Source organism: Mustelus asterias, chromosome 31 (assembly GCF_964213995.1).
Source record: "Mustelus asterias chromosome 31, sMusAst1.hap1.1, whole genome shotgun sequence".
In the NCBI taxonomy this organism is placed as follows: domain Eukaryota; kingdom Metazoa; phylum Chordata; class Chondrichthyes; order Carcharhiniformes; family Triakidae; genus Mustelus; species Mustelus asterias.
The window spans coordinates 4,537,503-4,559,116 of record NC_135831.1 but is presented as its reverse complement, the minus strand read 5'-3'; the positions used below and the strand labels follow the sequence as shown (position 1 = coordinate 4,559,116).

Sequence of the window (21,614 nt, the reverse complement as noted above, 5' to 3'; positions counted from 1 at the left end):
AAGATGTGCGGAGTGGATTGGCCATGTTAAATTGACCCTACTTCGGGGGATTAGCGGGGTAAATATATGGGGTTACGGGAGTTGGGCCTGGGTGGGACGGCGGCCGGTACAGACTCGATGGGCCAAATGGCCTCCTTCTGCACTGTAGGGATTCTATGAATTCAGTTGTGGAAACCTGGTCAACATGGGCAAGTTGGGCCAAAGGGCCTGTTTCCGTGCTGTATGACTGTGCATTATGACTAGTTAGACCACAGCTAGAGTACTGCGTACAGTTCTGATCATTTTGTTTCTTGACCAGCTTGGGCACAACGGGCCGAATGGCCTCCTTCGACTTTGTACTTTTCCCCCAGATCAAATCGCAACACCCAGACTGCGACAGACCCATATCGCTCTTTTGTCTTGACGCCCCGGCCCTTGTTCCTGACCTTTGCCATCCGTGGCTGCAGCCCCTTGACCTTTGCCCTTCGCTTGACCCTCTTCCTCTTGGCCTGGTTTGATGACCTTCAGCGGCTCGGTGGACTCGACCTTCTGCTGCTCCTTGGGCGCTGCGGGGAGAGAGAGAGAGAGGAGCGCGGAAAATACAACACGGTTAGAAGCCCGCAGGGCGGAGATCAGGAATATTAGTTCACAAGGAGGCGGGTGTGGAAACTGGGCTACTTTTGAGGGCATTCAAGAAACGTAAATAATGGAGGAGCCATCACGCACCGAGTTAGCAATTCCAGGACCAGTATCAACACAACAACTATTAAACGACAGCTGTCGAGGGGTTCTGGTCGTCGAAACATAGAAAATAGGAGCAGGAAATAGGAGCGGCACGGTGGCACAGTGGGTTGGCACTGCTGCCTCACAGCTCCGGGGACACAGGTTCGATTCCCAGCCTTGCGTCCCTGTCTGTGTGGAATCTGCACGTTCTCCCCGTGTCTGCGTGGGTTTCCCCCGGGTGTTCCGGTTTCCTCCCATAGTGCGAAAGACGTGCTGGTTACGTGCTAAATTCTCCCTCAGTGTTACCCGAACAGGCGCCGGAGTGTGGCGACTCGGGGATTTTCACATAACTTTGTTGCAGAGTTAACGCCAGCTTGCTTGCGACTAATAAATAAACTTCAAGGCGGCCATTCAGCCCTTTGAGTCTTTTCCAGCATTCATTACAACCATCCAAATCAATACCCCATTCCACCCCCCATATTTGTATCTTTTCCCGATGGAAGGAAGTGGAAGAGAGTGTATATATTAAGGGGTGATCTAATTGAGGGGGTTAAGACGATTAAAGGATTTGATAAGGTAGATGGAGAAATTATTTCCACGACTACAAGCCTGAAATTCAAAGCCAGGCCCTTTATGCCCTCAGTGTCATCGACTTCAGGAAGCGTGGAGGAGAACATGCCCCTGTCTCCATCAACGGGGACGAAATGGAAATGGTCGAGAGCTTCAGGTTTTTAGGTGTCCAGATCACCAACAACCTGTCCTGGTCCCCCCCATGCCGACACTATAGTTAAGAAAGCCCCACCAACGCCTCTACTTTCTCAGAAGACTAAGGAAATTTGGCATGTCAGCTACGACTCTCACCAACTTTTACAGATGCACCATAGAAAGCATTCTTTCTGGTTGTATCACAGCTTGGTCTGGGCTCCTGCTCTGCCCAAGACCGCAAGGAACTACAAACGGTCGTGAATGTAGCCCAGTCCCATCACGCAAACCAGCCTCCCATCCATTGACTCTGTCTACACTTCCCACTGCCTCGGGGAAAAGCAGCCAGCATAATCAAGGACCCCACGCACCCCGGACATTCTCTCTTCCACCTTCTTCCGTCGGGAAAAAGATACAAAAGTCTGAGGTCATAAATCAACTGACTCAAGAACAGCTTCTTCCCTGCTGCTGTTAGACTTTTGAATGGACCTACCTTGCATTAAGTTGATCTTTCTCTACACCCTAACTGTGACTGTAACACTACATTCTGCACTCTCTCCTTTCCTTCTCCCCGATGTACTCTATGAACGGTATGTTTTGTCTGTGTAGCGCGCAAGAAACAATACTTTTCACTGCGTCCTAAAACATGTGACAATAATAAATCAAATCAAATCCTTCTCCCCTATGTACTCTATGAATGGTATGCTTTGTTCTGTGTAGCGCGCAAGAAACAACTTTTCACTGTATCCCGATATATGTGACAGTAATAAATCAAATCCTTCTCCCCTATGTACTCTATGAATGGTATGCTTTGTTCTGTGTAGCGCGCAAGAAACAACTTTTCACTGTATCCCAATACACGTGACAATAATAAATCAAATCCTTCTCCCCATGTACTCTATGAACGGTATGCTCTGTATAGCGCGCAAGAAACAATACTTTTCACTGTATCCCAATACATGTGACAATAATAAATCAAATTTCTGCAGTTGTATTAAACACATCCTTACACAGAATTTGACACGGTGGATAGGAGACGAATTTCCCTGGCTCGAGAGTTCAGAACACGCGGTCACGGTCTCAGGATTAAGGGGTCGGACATTTCGGACTGCGATGAGGAGGAATTTAATCAGTCAGTTCCGATTTCTGTGGAATTCTCTGCCCTCGAGAGCTGTGGTTGCTCAGTTGTTAAGTACACTTCAGGTTGAGATCCCAAGACTTTTTTTTGGGGGGAGAATACAGGAACAGAGGGATAGGACAGGAAAGCGGACTGGAGGAAGATGACCAGCCTTCAATGCAGGTTCGATGGGCCGAATGGACACCCACCCTCCCCTTCCTGCTGGTTTTACGTACAGATAGAAGGGACATCATCGCTCTGTAACCTTACCTGGAGGAGGATTCTCCGGAATCGCAGGCTGCACTCCTTCAATACTGAGCCAGTGGGCTGGAAAGCAAGAGAGAGACGGTTATAGCTGGTTCAATTTGTCCTATTCACATTGGGGCTTGGGATGCAAGCGTCGCTGGGAGGGGCAGTATTTGTTGTCCATTCCTAATTGCCCCTGGGCAAGTGGCAATGAGCTGCCTGCAACTGAGTGTCTCACTCGACCATTTCAGGGTCAACCACATCGCTGTGGTTCTGGAGTCCATATCGGCCAGGCAATCATAGAATTCTCGACAGTACAGGAGGCCTTTCAGCCCATCGAGTCTGTACCGATCACAATCCCACCCAGGCCCGATTCCCGTAACGCCACACATTTACCCCTGTTAATCCCCTGACACTAAGGGGCAATTTAGCATGGCCAATCCACCTAATCCGCACATCTTTGGACTGTGGGAGGAAACGGGAGAACCCAAAGAAGAAAGAACAGTACAGCACAGGAAACAGGCCCTTCGGCCCTCCAAGTCCGTGCCGCTCCGTGGTCCAACTAGATCAATCGTTTGTATCCCTCCATTCCCAGGCTGCTTATGTGACTATCCAGCTAAGTCTTAAACGATGTCAGCGTGCCTGCCTCCACCACCCTACTTGGCAGCGCATTCCAGGCCCCCACCACCCTCTGTGTAAAAAACATCCCTCTGATATCTGAGTTATACCTCGCCCCTCTCACCTTGAGCCCGTGACCCCTCGTGAACGTCACTTCTGATCTGGGAAAAAGTTTCCCACCGTTCACCCTATCTATCCCCTTCATAATCTTGTACACCTATCTTCATAATCTTGTCACCCGGAGGAAACCCACGCAGACACGGGGAGAACATGCAAACTCCACACAGTGATCTGAGGCCGGAATTGAACCCAGGTCCCTGACGCTTGAGGCAGCAGTGCTAACCACTGTGCCACCGTACCGAACTTAAAGGACAGATTTCCTTCCCTAAAGCACAGATGCACCATAGAAAGTATCCTTTCTGGATGTATCACAGCTTGGTGTCACAGTGGCTAGCACTGCTGCCTCACAGTGACAGGGGCCCAGGTTCGACTCCCGGCTTGGGTCACTGTCTGTGTAGAGTTTGCACATTCTCCCTGTGTCTGCGTGGGTTTCCTCCGGGTGCTGCGGTTTCCTCCCACAGTCCGAAAGACGTGCTGGTTAGGGTGCATTGGCCGTGCTAAATTCTCCCTCAGTGTTACCCGAACAGGTGCCGGAGTGTGGCGACGAGGGGATTTTCACAGTAACTTCATTACAGTGTTAATGTAAGCCCACTTTTAACTAATAAATAAAACTTGGTCTGGGCCTCCTGCTCTGACCAAGACCGCAAGAACCTACAAAGGGTTGTGAACGTAGCCCAATCCATCACGCAAACCAGCCTCCCATCCATTGACTCTGTCTACACTTCCCGCTGCCTCGGGAAAAGCAGCCAGCATAATCAAGGACCCCCACTCACCCCGGACATTCTCTCTTCCACCTTCTTCCGTCGGGAAAAAGATACAAAAGTCTGAGATCACGTACCAACCGACTCAAGAACAGCTTCTTCCCTGCTGCTGTCAGACTTTTGAATGGACCTACCTTGCATTAAGTTGATCTTTCTCTACACTCTAGCTATGACTGTAACGTTACATTCTGCACTCTCTCCTTTCCTTCTCCCCTATGTACTCTATGAACGGTATGCTTTTGTCTGTATAGCGCGCAAGAAACAATACTTTTCACTGTATCCCAATACATGTGACAATAATAAATCAAATCCTTCTCCCCTATGTACTCTATGAACAGTATGCTTTGTCTGTATAGCGCGCAAGAAACAATACTTTTCACTGTATCCCAATACATGTGACAATAATAAATCAAATCCTTCTCCCCTATGTACTCTATGAACAGTATGCTTTGTCTGTATAGCGCGCAAGAAACAATACTTTTCACTGCATCCCAATACATGCGACAATAATAAATCAAATCAAATCAGTACCGCAGCGCTCCCGAGACTCCAACACAGAATCCAGGTCGACACTCCCAGTACCGCCCTGAGGGAGTGCAGCACTGTTGAAGGTTCCCTCTTTCGGATAAGATGTTAAAACCATGCCCCCCTCGGGTATGTAAAAGATCCCAAGGCGCTATCTCAAGGGAGTCCTCAAGAACAGCTTCTTCCCTGCTGCCAACAGACATTTGAATGGACCTACATCGCATTAAGTTGATCTTTCTCTACACCCTAGCTATGACTGTAACACTACATTCTGCACTCTCTCCTTTCCTTCTCTATGAACGGTATGCTTTGTCTGTATAGCTTGCAAGAAACAATACTTTTCACTGTATCCCAATACATGTGACAACAATAAATCAATAAGTGAACCAAATGGCTTTTCAATAGCTTCATATCCCAGGTTTATTAATCAACTATTGCTGCAAAGCCACGTTGTCGAAGCTTTTCATCATGCACTTTTCCGGACAGATACAAGAATGCCAAATGTCAAAGGGAGCTGTAATTAACACTGCGTGAGAGGGTGCTGAATGGTTGGCAAATCGACTGGTTGGTCCAGGTGTCGCCATGGGGAATACACCAGCGAATTATCATCGCGACAGATGCTCACTGCTGCAGTCTCCATGGCAACACCTCAACTAGAATTGAATTGCCAACCAATCAGCACCCTTTTCTCATGTGGCACAAATTGTTTCTTCCTTTGGAATTTGGCATTCTTGCATTTGTCCTGTTGAGTAAAAAGTGAAAAACTTCGACAGCATGTCTAGTTTTTCAGCAATACTCAAGTTCGGTGACTAATGACTGATGTATTGGGCAGCACGGTGGCACAGTGGTTAGCCCTGCTGCCTCTCAGTTTCAGGGACGCAGGTTCGATTCCCGGCTCGGGTCACTGTCTGTGTGGAGTTTGCACATTCTCCCCGTGTCTGCGTGGGTTTCCTCCGGGTGCCCCGGTTTCCTCCCACACTCCAAAGATGTGCGGGTTAGGTTGATTGGCCGTGCTAAATTGCTCCTTAGTGTTGCAGGATGTGCAGGTTAGAGGGATTAGCAGGGTAAATATTTGGGGATGTGGGGCTAGGACCGGGATGGGATTGTGGTCGATGCAGACTCGATGGGCCGAATGGCCTCCTTCTGCACTGTAGGATTCTATGAAATCTACCTCCCCCCCACCCTCCACCTCCCCCCCACCCTCCTCCAACCCCCCCACCCTCCGCCTCCAACCTCCCCCATCCCACCCTCCTCCCCAACCCCACCCTCCTCCACCCCCCTCACCCTCCCCAACCCCACCCCCCCTCACCCTCCCCAACCCCCCTCACCCTCACCCCCACCCTCCCTCCTCCACTCCCCTCACCCCCTCCCTCACCCTCCCCCCCACCCTCCCGAACCCCCCTCACCCTCCCCCCCACCCTCCCTCCTCCACTCCCCTCACCCTCCCCCCCCTCCCCCTCCCCAACCCTCCTCCACTCCCCTCACCCTCCCCCCTCACCCTCCCCAACCCCCTCACCCTTCCCCTCACCCTCCCCCCTCACCCTCCCCAACCCCCTCACCCTTCCCCCCACCCTCCCTCCTCCACTCCCCTCACCCTCCCCCACCCTCCCTAACCCCACCCTCCTCCACCCCCCTCACCCTCCCCCCCACCCTCCCCAACCCCACCCTCCTCCACCCCCCTCACCCTCCCCCAACCTCCACCCCACCCCCGCCCCCCTCCCCGTGTCACTGCAGCATTAGTCTGACCCTCTGGATGAAGGGGTGCAGTAACATGACCACTATGTTACCATGTCTCTACCCCCTTGACCCTCTGTCACCTCTCGCTTGTAGCAGGGGGGGTGACGACAAGAAAGGGTGCGGGGGGGGTGGGAGGTTCGACTCGCAGCCTCGCGTTTACCTTTGAGACAGACGTCCAGGGGAACTCGAGGGAGTGGGGTGTTGATGATGTCGCTGAGGTCGACCTCCTTCTCCTCGTAGAAGTGAAGCTCGCGCCCTCCTCCGCTGGCGTAGCGGAAGGGAATGAACTCCTGAGCGTGGAACCCGTACAGCGGCTGCAGAGAGGAGCGAGAGGGCAGCGGGTTACAAACAGACCCCCAAAGCCCTCGCCGTTCACCCAGACGCTCCACCCCCACCCATCCATGACTTCATAGAATCCCTCCAGTGCAGAATGTGGACATTCGGCCCATCAAGCCTGCACCGACAACAATCCCACCCAGGCCCTATCCCCATAACCCCACAAATTTACCCTACTAATCCCCCTGATCACTAATGGGCAATTTAGCACGGCCAATCCACCTAACCTACACATCTTTGGACACTAAGGGGCAATTTAGCATGGCCAATCCACCTAACCTACACATCTTTGGACACTAAGGGGCAATTTCGCACGGCCAATCCACCTAACCTGCACATCTTTGGACACTAAGGGGCAATTTCGCACGGCCAATCCACCTAACCTACACATCTTTGGACACTAAGGGGCAATTTCGCACGGCCAATCCACCTAACCTGCACATCTTTGGACACTAAGGGGCAATTTTTAGCACGGCCAATGCACCTAACCAGCACACCTCTGGACTGTGGGAGGAAACCGGAGCACCCGGAGGAAACCCACGCAGACACGAGGAGAACGTGCAAACTCCACACAGACAGTGGCACAAGCCAGGAATCAAACCCGGGTCCCTGGCGCTGTGAGGCAGCAGTGCTAACCACTGGGCCACCGTGCCGCCCAGTAAGTGCCGTCCTTCAGTAAGTCTCTCTTGCTTTGCCAGCGCCAACTACAAACTCCGCTAACGAGGGTGAAAGTCGACAGCCCATGTGGAGAGAGAGCAGAGAAGCTGAGATGTTTCTTCTTAGCGCAGAGGGGATCACGGCGGGATCAGCACAGTGGTTAGCGCTGCTCCCTCACAGCGCCAAGGGCCCGGGTTCGATTCCCAGCTTGGGGTCACTGTCTGTGTGGAGTCTGCACATTCTCCCCGTGTCTACGTGGGTTTCCTCCAGATGCTCCGGTTTCCTCCCACAGTCCGAAAGACGTGCTGGTTAGGGTGCATTGGCCGTGCTAAATTCTCCCTCAGTGTTACCCAAACAGGAGTGTGGCGACTGGGGGAACTTCATTGCAGTGTTAATGTAAGCCTTACTTGTGGCACTGATAAATAAACTTTACACTGGGCAACTTGTTCACATTCTCCCTCTCAGCGGATTGAACAGTAAGAGGTAAGCAGGGGGAAAGGATTCAGAGGGAGGCGGGCGCACCTCAACATTTTTCAGCTTCAGGGCACAATCGATGTCGACGGTGGTCAGCTTCTTCCGTTTTCCGTGGTGCATGTATTTCAGAGCATCCTGCGGGGAGAGAGAGAGAGAGACACAAGCCGCGCTTGTTTAAAACGATCGGTTCACGGAGCTAAGAAGGATCTTCAGTGTCACTGAACTCACCCTTCCTGAGCACTGGCCCCACTTCCTCCCCAGTGCAGCTTAAACATCCCGAGGCAGGCATGTTTCCCCTATCGGAGACACATCAATATCCGACTGGAGGATCAGTCTCCCACTGTATAGTCAATGAGTGGCCTCCTGTCCAAAGCAAAGCTAGAACAATAAGAACTAGGAGCAGGAGTAGGCCATCTGGTTCCTCGAGCCTGCTGCTTAAGATCATGGCTGATCTTTTTGTGGACTCAGCTCCACTTACCCGCCCGCTCACCATAACCCTTAATTCCTTCACTGTTCAAAAAATGTATCTATCTCTGCCTTAAAAAACATTCAACGAGACAGCCTCAACTGCTTCACAGAACATACAGCAGACAGTGGGACGCGCGCACACACGCAGGACGGGCCACGCGCGCACACTCGCAGGACGGGCCACGCGCGCGCACACGCAGGACGGGCCACGCGCGCACACACGCAGGACGGGCCACGCGCGCACACACGCAGGACGGGCCATGCCGCCCACACGCAGGACGGGCCACGCGCACACACACGCAGGACGGGCCACGTGCGCACACACGCAGGACGGGCCATGCCGCCCACACGCAGGACGGGCCACGCGCGCACACACGCAGGACGGGCCACGCGCGCACACACGCAGGACGGGCCACGCGCGCACACACGCAGGACGGGCCACGCGCGCACACACGCAGGACGGGCCACGCACGCACACACGCAGGACGGGCCAAGCACGCACACACGCAGGACGGGCCATCGCGCCTACACGCAGGACAGGCCACGCGCGCGCACACACGCAGGACGAGCCATGCCGCCCACACGCAGGACGGGCCACGCGCGCACACACGCAGGACGGGCCACGCGTGCACACACGCAGGACGGGCCATGCCGCACACACGCAGGACGGGCCATGCCGCACACACGCAGGACGGGCCACGCGCGCACACACGCAGGACGGGCCACACGCGCACACACGCAGGACGGGCCATGCGTGCACACACGCAGGACGGGCCACGCGCGCACACACGCAGGACAGGCACACGGCCACACAAAAATACAAATGATACAGGACTCTGCTTAAGCACAGGAGGCAGAACAGAACTACACAATGTTCCAACAACTTACACACACACAAACGCACGCACGCACACACACACATGCACACACACAACTACACATGGCACAGACACACTTCTATTCAAAACAGACACAGGGTTGCGTGCAAATACAGCAGAGCGAGGGTACAGGACTCTGCTTACGAGGCAGGTTTACCTGCGCCAGCTCCTTGATCCGGTAGCTCACTTCCTCGGTCAGGCTTTGGCACGTTTCCTCGGAAAGCTGGGAGATTCCTATGGATTCAGCGATCACTTTCATGGACTCGGTGGGCAGCAGCGTGTTGCTAATCTTCAGTTTCTTCTCCTCAGCCATGTTTCGCTCCCATCATAGACCCTGCGGGAAACCGAAACCAAGCCCAGAGCTTAAAACAAAAAAAAAAAAACCCCTTTTCAGTCCGTTCATTCAAACTGTCCAGCGTACAGTCCCGGGAAATCTTTCCTGCAATCTCCCCGGAGCCGTCACACACTCCCTGAAATACACCTGCCAAGAATCGAAAGGAATACGCTCCAGTTCAGGTGAAAGCCGTGTTTCTGGACAAACTTCGACCAATGCTGGAAAAGGCTCAGCAGGTCTGTGGAGAGAGAAGGAGAATTAAATGTCGCCTTGACCCAGAAACATGCGTCTCTTCCCTGCAGAGGCTTTCAGATCTTCCGAGCATTTCCAGCTGCCTTTCTCTCTGTTTTTATTTCAGATTTTTTTTTAAGTGTTAAAATTTATTTATTAGTGTCACAAGTAGCCTTACATTAACACTGATGCGGAGTTGCCGGCGTTGGACTGGGGTGGGCAACGGTAAGAAGTCTCACACCACCAGGTTAAAGTCCAACAGGTTTATTTGGTAGCACGAGCTTTCGGAGCGCCGCTCCTCTACTCACCTGACGAAGGAGCGGCGCTCTGAAAGCTCGTGCTACCCAGTAAACCTGTTGGACTTTAACCTGGTGTTGTGAGACTTCTTACTGTACATTAACACTGAACAAAGAGCAAAGAACAGTACAGCACAGGAACAGGCCCTTCGGCCCTCCAAGCCTGCGCCGATCATGATGCCCTGCCTGAACTCAAACCGTATGCACTTACAGAGTCCGTATCCCTCCATTCCCATCCTATTCATGTATCCTCCTAGTTACCCCTTAAATGCCGCTATCATTCCCACAGCAAGTAGTTGATGCCAAAACATTGAATGTATTGAAGAGGCGGCTGGATATAGCACTTGGGGGCGAACGGGGTCAAAGGTTATGGGGGGAAAGCAGGATGAGGCTATTGAGTTGGATGATCAGCCATAATGGTGATGAATGGCGGAGCAGGCTCGAAGGGCCGAATGGCCTCCTCCTGCTCCTATCTTCTATTCTGACCATCGAGTCTGCACTGACTGTCCAAAAGAGCATTTTCCCCAGCCCGCCATATCACTCTCTCCCCGTAATCCCACACATTCACCATGACTAAGTCACCTAATCTGCACATCTTTGGACACTAAGGGGCAATTTAGTATGGCCAATCCCCCTAACCTGTACATCTTTGGACACTAAGGGGCAACTTAGCATGGCCAATCCCCCTAACCTGCACCTCTTTGGACACGAAGGGGCAGTTTAGCATGGCCAATCCACCTAACCTGCACATCTTTGGACACTAAGGGGCAATTTAGTATGGCCAATCCCCCTAACCTGCACATCTTTGGACACTAAGGGGCAATTTAGCATGGCCAATCCACCTAACCTGCACATCTTTGGACAGTAAGGGGCAATTTAGCATGGCCAATCCACCTAACCTGCACATCTTTGGACACTAAAGGGCAATTTAGCATGGCCAATCCACCTAACCTGCACATCTTTGGGCACTAAGGGGCAATTTAGCATGGCCAATCCACCTAACCTACACATCTTTGGACACTAAGGGACAATTTAGCATGGCCAATCCACCTAACCTGCACATCTTTGGACACTAAGGGGCAATTTAGCATGGCCAATCCACCTAACCTGCACATCTTTGGACACTAAGGGACAGTTTAGCATGGCCAATCCACCTAACCTGCACATCTTTGGACACTAAGGGACAGTTTAGCATGGCCAATCCACCTAACCTGCACATCTTTGGACACGAAGGGGCAATTTAGCATGGCCAATTCCGACAAGCTGCACATCTTTCGGACTGTGGGAGGAAACCGGAGCACCCGGAGGAAACTCATGCAGACACGGGGAGAACGTGCAGACTTCACACAGACAGCCGAGGCCGGAACTGAACCCGGGTCCCTGGTGCATCGGACAAACAGTTTCCACAATTTATGTATTTAGAGTCATGGAGTTTGACAGCACAGAAAAAAGGCCCTTCAGCCCATCATGACTTTGCCAGCCATTAAGCCCCTATCTATTCTAATGCCATTTTCCAGCACTTGGTCTACAGCCCTGTGTGCTCGGGTGTTTCAAGAGCTCATCTAAAAGCTTCTTCAATGTTGTGAGGGTTCATCGCCTCTCCCATCCCTTCAGGCAGCGAGTCCCAGATTCCCACCACCCTCTGGTGACTTCAGATTTTTATATCTTTTTCCCAACGGAAGAAGGTGGAAGAGCGAATGTCCGGGGTGAGTGGGATCCTTGATTATGTTGGCTGGTTTTCCCGAGGCAGCGGGAAGTGTAGACGGAGTCAATGGATGGGAGGCTGGTTTGCGTGATGGATTGGGCTACAAATTTCTCCTCAAATCCCCCCTAAACCTCCTACCCCCTTACCTTAAATCTCTGCCCCCTAGTTACTGCCCCCTCTAACAAGGGGAAACAATGGTGCCCCACAAGGCTGTGTTCTCAGCCCCCTACTATACTCCTTATACACCTCTGACTGTGCGGCCAAATTCCCCTCCAATTCGATTTTCAAGTTTGCTGACGACACCACCGTAGTGGGTCGGATCTCAAACAATGACGAGACAGAGTACAGGAATGAGATAGAAAATCTGGTGAACTGGTGTGGCAACAATAATCTCTCCCTCAATGTCAACAAAACGAAGGGGATTGTCATCGACTTCAGGAAGCGTAAAGGAGAACATGCCCCTGTCTACATCAATGGGGATGAAGTGGGAATGGTCGAGAACTTCAAGTTTCGCCGTGTCCGGATCACCAACAACCTGTCCTGGTCCCCCCATGCCGGCACTATAGTAAAGAAAGGCCATCAACGCCTCTACTTTCTCAGGAGACTAAGGAAATTTGGCATGTCCGCTACGGCTCTCACCAACTTTTACAGCTGCACCATAGAAAGCATTCTTTCCGGATGTGTCACAGCTTGGTCTGGGCTCCTGCTCTGCCCAAGACCGCAAGGAACTACAAAGGGTCGTGAATGTAGCCCAATCCATCACGCAAACCAGCCTCCCATCCATTGACTCCGTCTACACTTCCCGCTGCCTCGGGAAAACCAGCCAACATAATCAAGGATCCCACTCACCCCGGACATTCGCTCTTCCACCTTCTTCCGTTGGGAAAAAGATATAAAAGTCTGAAGTCACTCAAGAACAGCTTCTTCCCTGCTGCCATCAGACTTTTGAATGGACCGACCTTATATTAAGTTGATCTTTCTCTGCACCCTAGCTATGACTGCAACATTATATTCTGCACTCTCTCCTTTCCTTCTCTATGAACGGTATGCTTTGTCTGTATAGCGCGCAAGAAACAATACTTTTCACTGTCTCCCGATATATGTGAAAAAAATAAATCAAATCCTTCTCCCCTGTGTACTCTATGAACGGTATGCTTTGTCTGTATAGCACGCAAGAAACAATACTTTTCACTGTCTCCCGATATATGTGAAAAAAATTAATCAAATCCTTCTCCCGTGTGTACTCTATGAACGGTATGCTTTGTCTGTATAGCGCGCAAGAAACAATACTTTTCACTGTATCCCAATACATGTGACAATAATAAATCAAATCAAATCCTTCTCCCCTATGTACTCTATGAATGGTATGCTTTGTCTGTATAGCGCGCAAGAAACAATACTTTTCACTGTATCCCGATATATGTGACAAAAATAAACCAAATCCTTCTCCCCTGTGTACTCTATGAATGGTATACTTTATATAGCGCTCAAGAAACAATACTTTTCACTGTATCCCAATACATGTGGCAATAATAAATCAAGTCCTTTTCCCCTATGTACTCTATGAACAGTATGCTTTGTCTGTATAGCGCGCAAGAAACAATACTTTTCACTGTATCCCGATATATGTGACAATAATGAATCAAATTAAAAGTTTCTTCCTATCGACCCTTTCTGTAACTCAATCAGGTTCCCCCCTCAGCCTTCACGGCTCGAAGGAAAACAATGCCAGGAAGGCAACGATTAGGTTAGGGTGGATTGGCCGTGCTAAATTGCCCCTTAGTGTCAGGGGGACTAGCTGGGGTAAATACATGGGGTTATGGGGTCAGGGCCTGGGTGGGATTGTTGTCAGTACAGAATCGATGGACCGAATGGCCTCGTTCTGCACAGTATGGATTCTGTGAGAGTGGGGGATCGGGGGGAGGGGGGGGGGGATAAACTCTGTATGGAGCCTGTATGGAGAGGGGACAGTGGCTAGTACAGGCTTGATGGGCCGAAGGGTCTCTCTCTCTCTCTCTCTCTGTGCTGTGAATGTAAGTCCAATCCCTGATGTTTGTTACCCGCTCACTCACTCACCCAGTGGGGAGCCGGGGGTGGTGGGGATCTCTCTCTGTCTGGGTCTCTGTCACCCCCAGGCCCCAAGCGCCTTCAGTCCGGCACAATCCGCCATCTTGTCCCCGCTCCGCGCCTCACCGCCCATTGGCTGAAGCAGCCACTCCGCCCATTGGCTGCGGACCACCCCCCTTCGCCCATTGGCTGAAGCACCCACTCCGCCCATTGGCTGAAGCACCCACTCCGCCCATTGGCTGAGGCCATCCCCTCGGCACCGTCCATTGGCTGCGGTTATCCCCGCCGCCCATTGGATGCGGCTATTCCTCCTCCGCGCCGCCTGATTGGCTGCATCTCTTCCGCCCCGCCCCCCCAGCAACGCATCCCACGCCTTTGTCTCCGCCCACCCCACGTGATGTTTCCCCGATCCGCCGCCCTGTTGGCCGCAGCCGCGCGCCCAACGGTTTTTTTTAAACGCCTCGCGCGCCGGCTCCGCCCCCCTGCCCCTCGCCGATTGGCTCAGCCTCCCCGCCCCCATGCTCCAGGATTGGCCGCCTTCTCTCCCACGTGACAGACGGCGCTGGAATATAAAGCCGATGGCGGGGCTGTGAGCGGCCAGTCGCTGTTTGTCAGCGACGTAGTAGGGCTGTGTGGACTATGTGTTTGCAATGCTTTCCCTGTTTTGAGACAGAGCTCGGTAGATTCTTGCTTAATGCTATTAGGTGTTGGCAGGAATGTGGAGCCATGACTTTATTGAATGGCAGAGCAGCTTCATAGACACCATACAGAGCAGAATCATACCATCCCCTACAGTGCAGAAGGCCATTCGGTCCATCAAGTCTGCTACCCAGGGTGCTACCCTGTTCCTGGCATGAAGGGGATAGATAGAGTGAACGTTCAAAGACTATTTCCTCGGGTGGATGGAGCTATTACAAGGGGGCATAACTATAGGGTTCGTGGTGGGAGATATAGGAAGGATATCAGAGGTAGGTTCTTTACGCAGAGAGTGGTTGGGGTGTGGAATGGACTGCCTGCAGTGATAGTGGAGTCAGACACTTTAGGAACATTTAAGCGGTTATTGGATAGGCACATGGAGCACACCAGGATGATAGGGAGTGGGATAGCTTGATCTTGGTTTCAGATAAAGCTCGGCACAACATCGTGGGCCGAAGGGCCTGTTCTGTGCTGTACTGTTCTATGTTCTATGTTCCTGTTAACCTCCCTCACCCCCCAAACGTTTATCATAGCCAATCCACCTAACCTACACATCTTAAAGTTTATTTATTATGAGTCACAAGTAACCCTTACATTAACACTGCAATGAAGTTACTGCGGCACGGTGGCACAGTGCTTAGCACTGCTGCTTCACAGCTCCAGGGACCCGGGTTCGATTCCTGGCTCGGGTCACTGTCTGTGTGGAGTCTGCACATTCTCCTCGTGTCTGCGTGGGTTTCCTCCGGGTGCTCCGGTTTCCTCCCACAGTCCAATGATGTGTGGGTTAGGTTGATTGGCCAGGCTCAAAATTGCCCCTTAGTGTCCTGAGATGCGTAGGTTAGAGGGATTAGTGGGTAAATACGTAGGGATATGGGGGTAGGGCCTGGGTGGGATTGTGGTCGGTGCAGACTTGATGGGCCGAATGGCCTCTTTCTGTACTGCAGGGTTTCGATGATATGAAAATCCCCAGGTCACCAAGGAGTAAATGGCCAATCCACCTAACCTGCACATCTTTGGACTGTGGGTGGAAACCGGGGCACCTGGAGAAAACCCACGCGGACACTTGCTGCCCTACGTTTTGGGTTTGGGTGGCGACATGCTCAGGGATTGAGCCAGATAAAAACTTTCTAATGAGGTGGCACAGTGGTTAAGAACATAAGAAATAGGAGCAGAAGTAGGCCATCGAGCCCCTCGAGCCTGCCCCGCCATTCAATAAGATCATGGCTGATCTGAAGTGGATCAGTTCCACTTACCCGCCTGATCCCTATAACCCCTAATTCCCTTACCGATCAGGAATCCATCTATCCGTGATTTAAACATGTTTAACGAGGTAGCCTCCACCACTTCAGTGGGCAGAGAATTCCAGAGATTCACCACCCTCAGAGAAGAAGTTCCTCCTCAACTCTGTCCTAAACTGACCCCCTTTTATTTTGTGGCTCTGCCCTCTAGTTCTAGTTTCCTTTCTAAGTGGAAAGAATCTCTCCATCTCGACCCTATCCAGCCCCTTCATTATCTTATAGGTCTCCATAAGATCCCCCCTCAGCCTTCTAAACTCCAACGAGTACAAACCCAATCTGCTCAGTCTTTCCTCATAATCAACACCCCTCATCTCTGGTATCAACCTGGTGAACCTTCTCTGCACTCCCTCCAAGGCCAATATATCCTTCCGCAAATAGGTCAGTACGGCTGCTTCACAGCGCCAGGGACCCGGTTTGATTCCCAGCTTGGTTCACTGTCTGTGTGGAGTCTGCACATTCTTCCCGTGTCTGCATGGGTTTCCTCTGGGTGTCGGGTTTTCTCAGGGTGTTCTGGTTTGCTCCCACAACTCCAAAGATGTGCGGGTTAGGGGGTTTAGCCATGTTAAATTGCCCCTCACTGTCCAAAGATGTGCAGGTTAGGTGGATTGGCCATGCTAAATTGCCCTTTAGTGTCCAAAGATGTGCGGGTTAGGTGGATTGGCCATGCTAAATTGCCCCTTAGTGTCCAAAGATGTGCAGGTTAGGTGGATTGGCCATGCTAAATTGCCCTTTAGTGTTCAAAGATGTGCAGGTTAGGTGGATTGGCCATGCTAAATTGCCCTTTAGTGTCCAAAGATGTGCAGGTTAGGTGGATTGGCCGTGCTAAATTGCCCTTTAGTGTTCAAAGATGTGCAGGTTAGGTGGATTGGCCATGCTAAATTGCCCCTTAGTGTCCAAAGATGTGCAGGTTAGGTGGATTGGCCATGCTAAATTGCCCCTTAGAGTCCCATTAGCCATGGGAAATGTGTGGGGCTCCAGAGATCGGGCATGGGAAAGGGCCTAGGAAAGATACTTGGAAAGAGCGTCGGGTGCAGACTCGATGGACCAAATGGCCTCTTCTGCACTGTATTTTGTTGCGTTCGCTGCTCCCAACACAGTCTTATTCTACATCGGAGAGACCCGGTACAGACTGGGTGACCGCTTTGCTGAACACCTTCAGCCCATCCGCGAGCAGGACCCAGACCTTCCTGTCGTTTGCCATTTCAACACACCATCCCGCCCCACCTGTCCACGTTGTCCGTCCCTGGCCTTTTGCAATGTTCCAGTGAAACCCAGCACTAACTGGAGGAACAACATCGCGCCTTCCAACTGGACACTTTACAGCATTCCGGCCGGAACGTTGAGTTCAACAACTTCAGAGCGTGAACTCTCCCCTCCACCGTCACCGCATTTCATTCCGTTTCATCCGATTCATCCATTTTTATCACTTTATATTATTTTTACTATTCTGAAATCTCACTCTCCATCTTGACCTCCCACCCCGCCCCACTGGGGCCCATCTGCCACATGCCTCAGGTTGTCCTTTGGCAATCTGCATCTTTGTTCTGCCATTCACACATTCCGGTCTCTTAATGGACGTCCTTAGCACCATTCCTAGCCTTTATTGTCATTTCCATTCCCTTTGTCCATGCCATTCCCATCGATTACAGCCCTCCCCCCAACCTCTTCCTCGCTGTATAAATCTCATCCTATTCTTCTTTTGGGCGGCACGGTAGCACAGTGGGTTAGCACTGCTGCTTCACAGCTCCAGGGTCCCGGGTTCGATTCCCGGCTCGGGTCACTGTCTGTGTGGAACATAGAAACCCTACAGTACAGAAAGAGGCCATTCGGCCCATCGAGTCTGCACCGACCACAATCCCACCCCCAGGCCCTACCCCCATATCCCTACATATTTTACCCACGAATCCCTCTAATCTACGCATCCCAGGACACTAAGGGGCAATTTTAGCATGGCCAATCAACCTAACCCGCACATCTTTGGACTTTGGAGTTTGCACATTCTCCTCGTGTCTGCGTGGGTTTCCTCCGGGTGCTCCGGTTTCCTCCCACAGTCCAAAGATGTGCGGGTTAGGTTGATTGGCCAGGTTAAAACAAATTGCCCCTTAGAGTCCTGGGATGCGTAGGTTAGAGGGATTAGCGGGTAAAATATGTGGGGGTAGGGCCTGGGTGGGATTGTGGTCGGTGCAGACTCGATGGGCCGAATGGCCTCCTTCTGCACTGTAGGGTTTCTCTGATTTTCTATGATTATTAGCTCTAACGGTTAGCTAATTTGGCTGTGCCAGCAGTGCTGTGGCACAGTGGCTACCACAGGCGACTCAGCACCAGGGACCCGGGTTCAGTTGGGTCACTGTCTGTGCAGAGTCTGCACGTTCTCCCCATGTCTGCGTGGGCTTCCTCCGGGTGCTCCAGTTTCCTCCCGCAGTCCGAAAGACGTGCTGGTTAGGGTGCATCGGCCGTGCTAAATTCTCCCTCAGTGTTACCCGAACAGGCACCGGAGTGTGGGCGACTAGGGGATTTCCACAGTAACTTCATTGCAGTGTTAATGTAGTAGGTTTATTTGGAATCATGAGCTTTCGGAGCACTGCTCCTTCTTCAGGTGAGTGATGAAGGGGCAACACTCCAAAAGCTTGTGATTCCAAATAAACCTGTTGGACTTTAACCTGGTGTTGTGAGACTTCTTACCGTGCCCACCCCAGTCCAACGCCGGCATCTCCACATCAGTGTTAATGTAAGCCTACTTGTGACACTAAACTGACGAAAGATCACCCAGACTCGAAACATTAACTCTATTCCATTGGTTCCATTTTACAGATGCACCATAGAAAGCATCCTTTCTGGTTGTATCACAGCTTGGTCTGGGCTCCTGCTCTGCCCAAGACCGCAAGGAACTACAAACGGTCGTGAACATAGCCCAATCCATCGCGCAAACCAGCCTCCCATCCATTGACTCCGTCTACACTTCCTGCTGCCTCATGTCGAAATCTCAACTTCTATGTTTGACTTTAACACAAACACACATTAACACAAGATACGTAACTGACAGATTGTCTTTATTTACTTGCTAGCAAGGGGGTAGGTTCTCGACACAATGGCTCGAGACACCACTCCACCGGACAAAGAAAATCATCCTGGTTTATACAATTCTGCAGCTCAGAATTGGACACAATCCAATCAAAAGTGTTACAAATGACATACTCTGCATATTGATCCAGAGAAAAAAATACTGAACCACCCTGATCGATGAGAGCACAATACCTCATGGGATACCCCAATATATCACCCCTAAGCCTGTTCTCTAGTCTCTTAGTCAGACATCATGTGTCTATTTTTGATGATGTGGAGATGCCGGCGTTGGACTGGGGTAAACACAGTAAGAAGTTTAACAACACCAGGTTAAAGTCCAACAGGTTTATTTGGTAGCAAAAGCCACACAAGCTTTTGGAGCTCCAAGCCCCTTCCTCAGGTGAGTGGGAATTCTGTTCACACACAGGGCATATAAAGACACAAACTCAATTTACAGAATAATGGATGGAATGCGAATACTTACAGCTAATCAAGTCTTTAAGATACAAACAAGGTGAGTGGAGAGAGCATCAAGACAGGCTAAAGAGATGTGTATTGTCTCCAGACAGGACAGACAGTGAGACTCTGCAGGTCCAGGCAAGCTGTGGGGGTTACAGATAGTGTGACATGAACCCAAGATCCCGGTTGAGGCCGTCCTCATGTGTGCGGAACCTGGCTATCAGTCTCTGCTCAGCGACTCTGCGCCGTCGTGTGTCGTGAAGGCCGCCTTGGAGAACGCTTATAAGCATGAGGACGGCCTCAACCAGGATATTGGGTTCATGTCACACTATCTGTAATCCCCACAGCTTGCCTGGACCTGCAGAGTCTCACTGGCTGTCCTGTCTGGAGACAATGCACATCTCTTTAACCTGTCTTAATGCTCCCTCCACTCACATTGTTTGTATCTTAAAGACTTGATTAGCTGTAAGTATTTGCATTCCAACCATTATTCTGTAAATTGAGTTTGTGTCTTTATATGCCCTGTTTGTGAACAGAATTCCCACTCACCTGAGGAAGGGGCTTAAGGCTCCGAAAGCTTGTGGTTTTTGCTACCAAATAAACCTGTTGGACTTTAACCTGGTGTTGTTAAATTTCTTACTCTACTTTTGATAACAGCCTCACAAAGTAGCTTCACGAAAACAGCCTCACATGGGCATCCTTTAATTGATAAAGGGGTTCTACAAAAGCCATTAGTATTTTATGGCCTTGTCAGTGAAGTTAACTGAATCTCTAAGGGATGTGGTCAACTCATCTTGCCTTCAGGATATTCCCCGATTATAGGCCTGATAAATTTTGTTTATTGCCAACATAATGAAACACATGTATATATTGCTGATCAATTCAATGACTGAGTTTTTTATCACTACCTACAGTTTCAAGGGGTATCATCATAGAAACATAGAAAAACTACAGCACAAACAGGCCCTTTGGCCCACAAGTTGTGCCGAACACATCCCTACCTTCGAGACCTACCTCTAACCCTCCATCCTATTAAGCTCCATGTACTCATCCAGGAGTCTCTTAAAAGACCCTATTGAGTTCGCCTCCACCACCACTGACAGCAGCAGATTCCACTCGCCCACCACCCTCTGTGTGAAAAACTTACCCCTAACATCTCCCCTGTACCTACCCCCCCCAGCACCTTAAACCTGTGTCCTCTCGTAGCAGCCATTTCCACCCTGGGAAAAAGCCTCTGAGAGTCCACCCGATCTATGCCTCTCAACATCTTATACACCTCTATTAGGTCTCCTCTCATCCTTCGTCTCTCCGAGGAGAAAAGACCGAGCTCCCTCAGCCTATCCTCATGAGGCATGCCACTCAATCCAGGCAACATCCTTGTAAATCTCCTCTGCACCCTTTCAATCTTTTCCACATCCTTCCTATAGTGAGGCGACCAGAACTGAGCACAGTACTCCAAGTCGAATCTGACGAGGGTCTTATATAGCTGCATCATTATCCCCGGACTCCTAAACTCAATCCCTCGATTGATAAAGGCCAGCACACCATATGCCTTCTTAACCACCTCCTCCACCTGCGGGGCCGATTTAAGAGTCCTATGGACCCGGTCCCCAAGGTCCTTCTGATCCTCTACAGTACTAAGAGTCTTTCCCTTTATATTGTACTCCTTCATCCCTTTTGACCTGCCAAAATGGACCACGACGCATTTATCTGGGTTGAAGTCCATCTGCCACTTCTCCGCCCAGTCTTGCATCCTATTTATGTCCCTCTGTAACTTCTGACATCCCTCCAGACTATCCACAACCCCACCAACCTTCGTGTCGTCGGCAAACTTACCAACCCATCCCTCTGCTTCCTCATCCAGGTCATTTATGAAAATGACAAACAGCAAGGGTCCCAGAACAGATCCCTGGGGCACACCACTGGTGACCGACCTCCATTTAGAAAAAGACCCATCTATACCCACTCTCTGCCTCCTTTGGGCAAGCCAGCTCTGGATCCACCGGGCAGCAGCCCCTTGGATCCCATGCCCTCTCACTTTTTCTCGAAGCCTTGCATGGGGGACCTTATCGAACGCCTTGCTAAAATCCATATAAACCACATCTACCGCCTTCCCTTTGTCAA

At 51.1% G+C, this 21,614-nt stretch overlaps 1 protein-coding gene across 2 annotated transcripts in view; it reads right to left on the bottom strand.

Annotated features, from left to right (window-relative positions):
* taf6 (TAF6 RNA polymerase II, TATA box binding protein (TBP)-associated factor) overlaps positions 1–14,158 on the bottom strand; it is a 48,182-nt gene extending 34,024 nt beyond the window's left edge. The window contains exons 1-6 of one of the 2 annotated variants that reach the window (XM_078200907.1): positions 13,984–14,158; positions 9,499–9,675; positions 8,044–8,130; positions 6,689–6,842; positions 2,792–2,848; positions 426–545 (exon numbers count right to left, since the gene is read on the bottom strand). In XM_078200907.1, coding sequence (XP_078057033.1) covers positions 426–545; positions 2,792–2,848; positions 6,689–6,842; positions 8,044–8,130; positions 9,499–9,654 — 574 coding nt within the window. In that variant the 5' untranslated portion in view covers positions 9,655–9,675; positions 13,984–14,158. Of the gene's footprint in view, positions 1–425; positions 546–2,791; positions 2,849–6,688; positions 6,843–8,043; positions 8,131–9,498; positions 9,914–13,983 lie in introns of both variants that reach the window. The other variant, XM_078200908.1, reaches the window with a different exon arrangement.
* Positions 14,159–21,614: the final 7,456 nt, after the last annotated feature.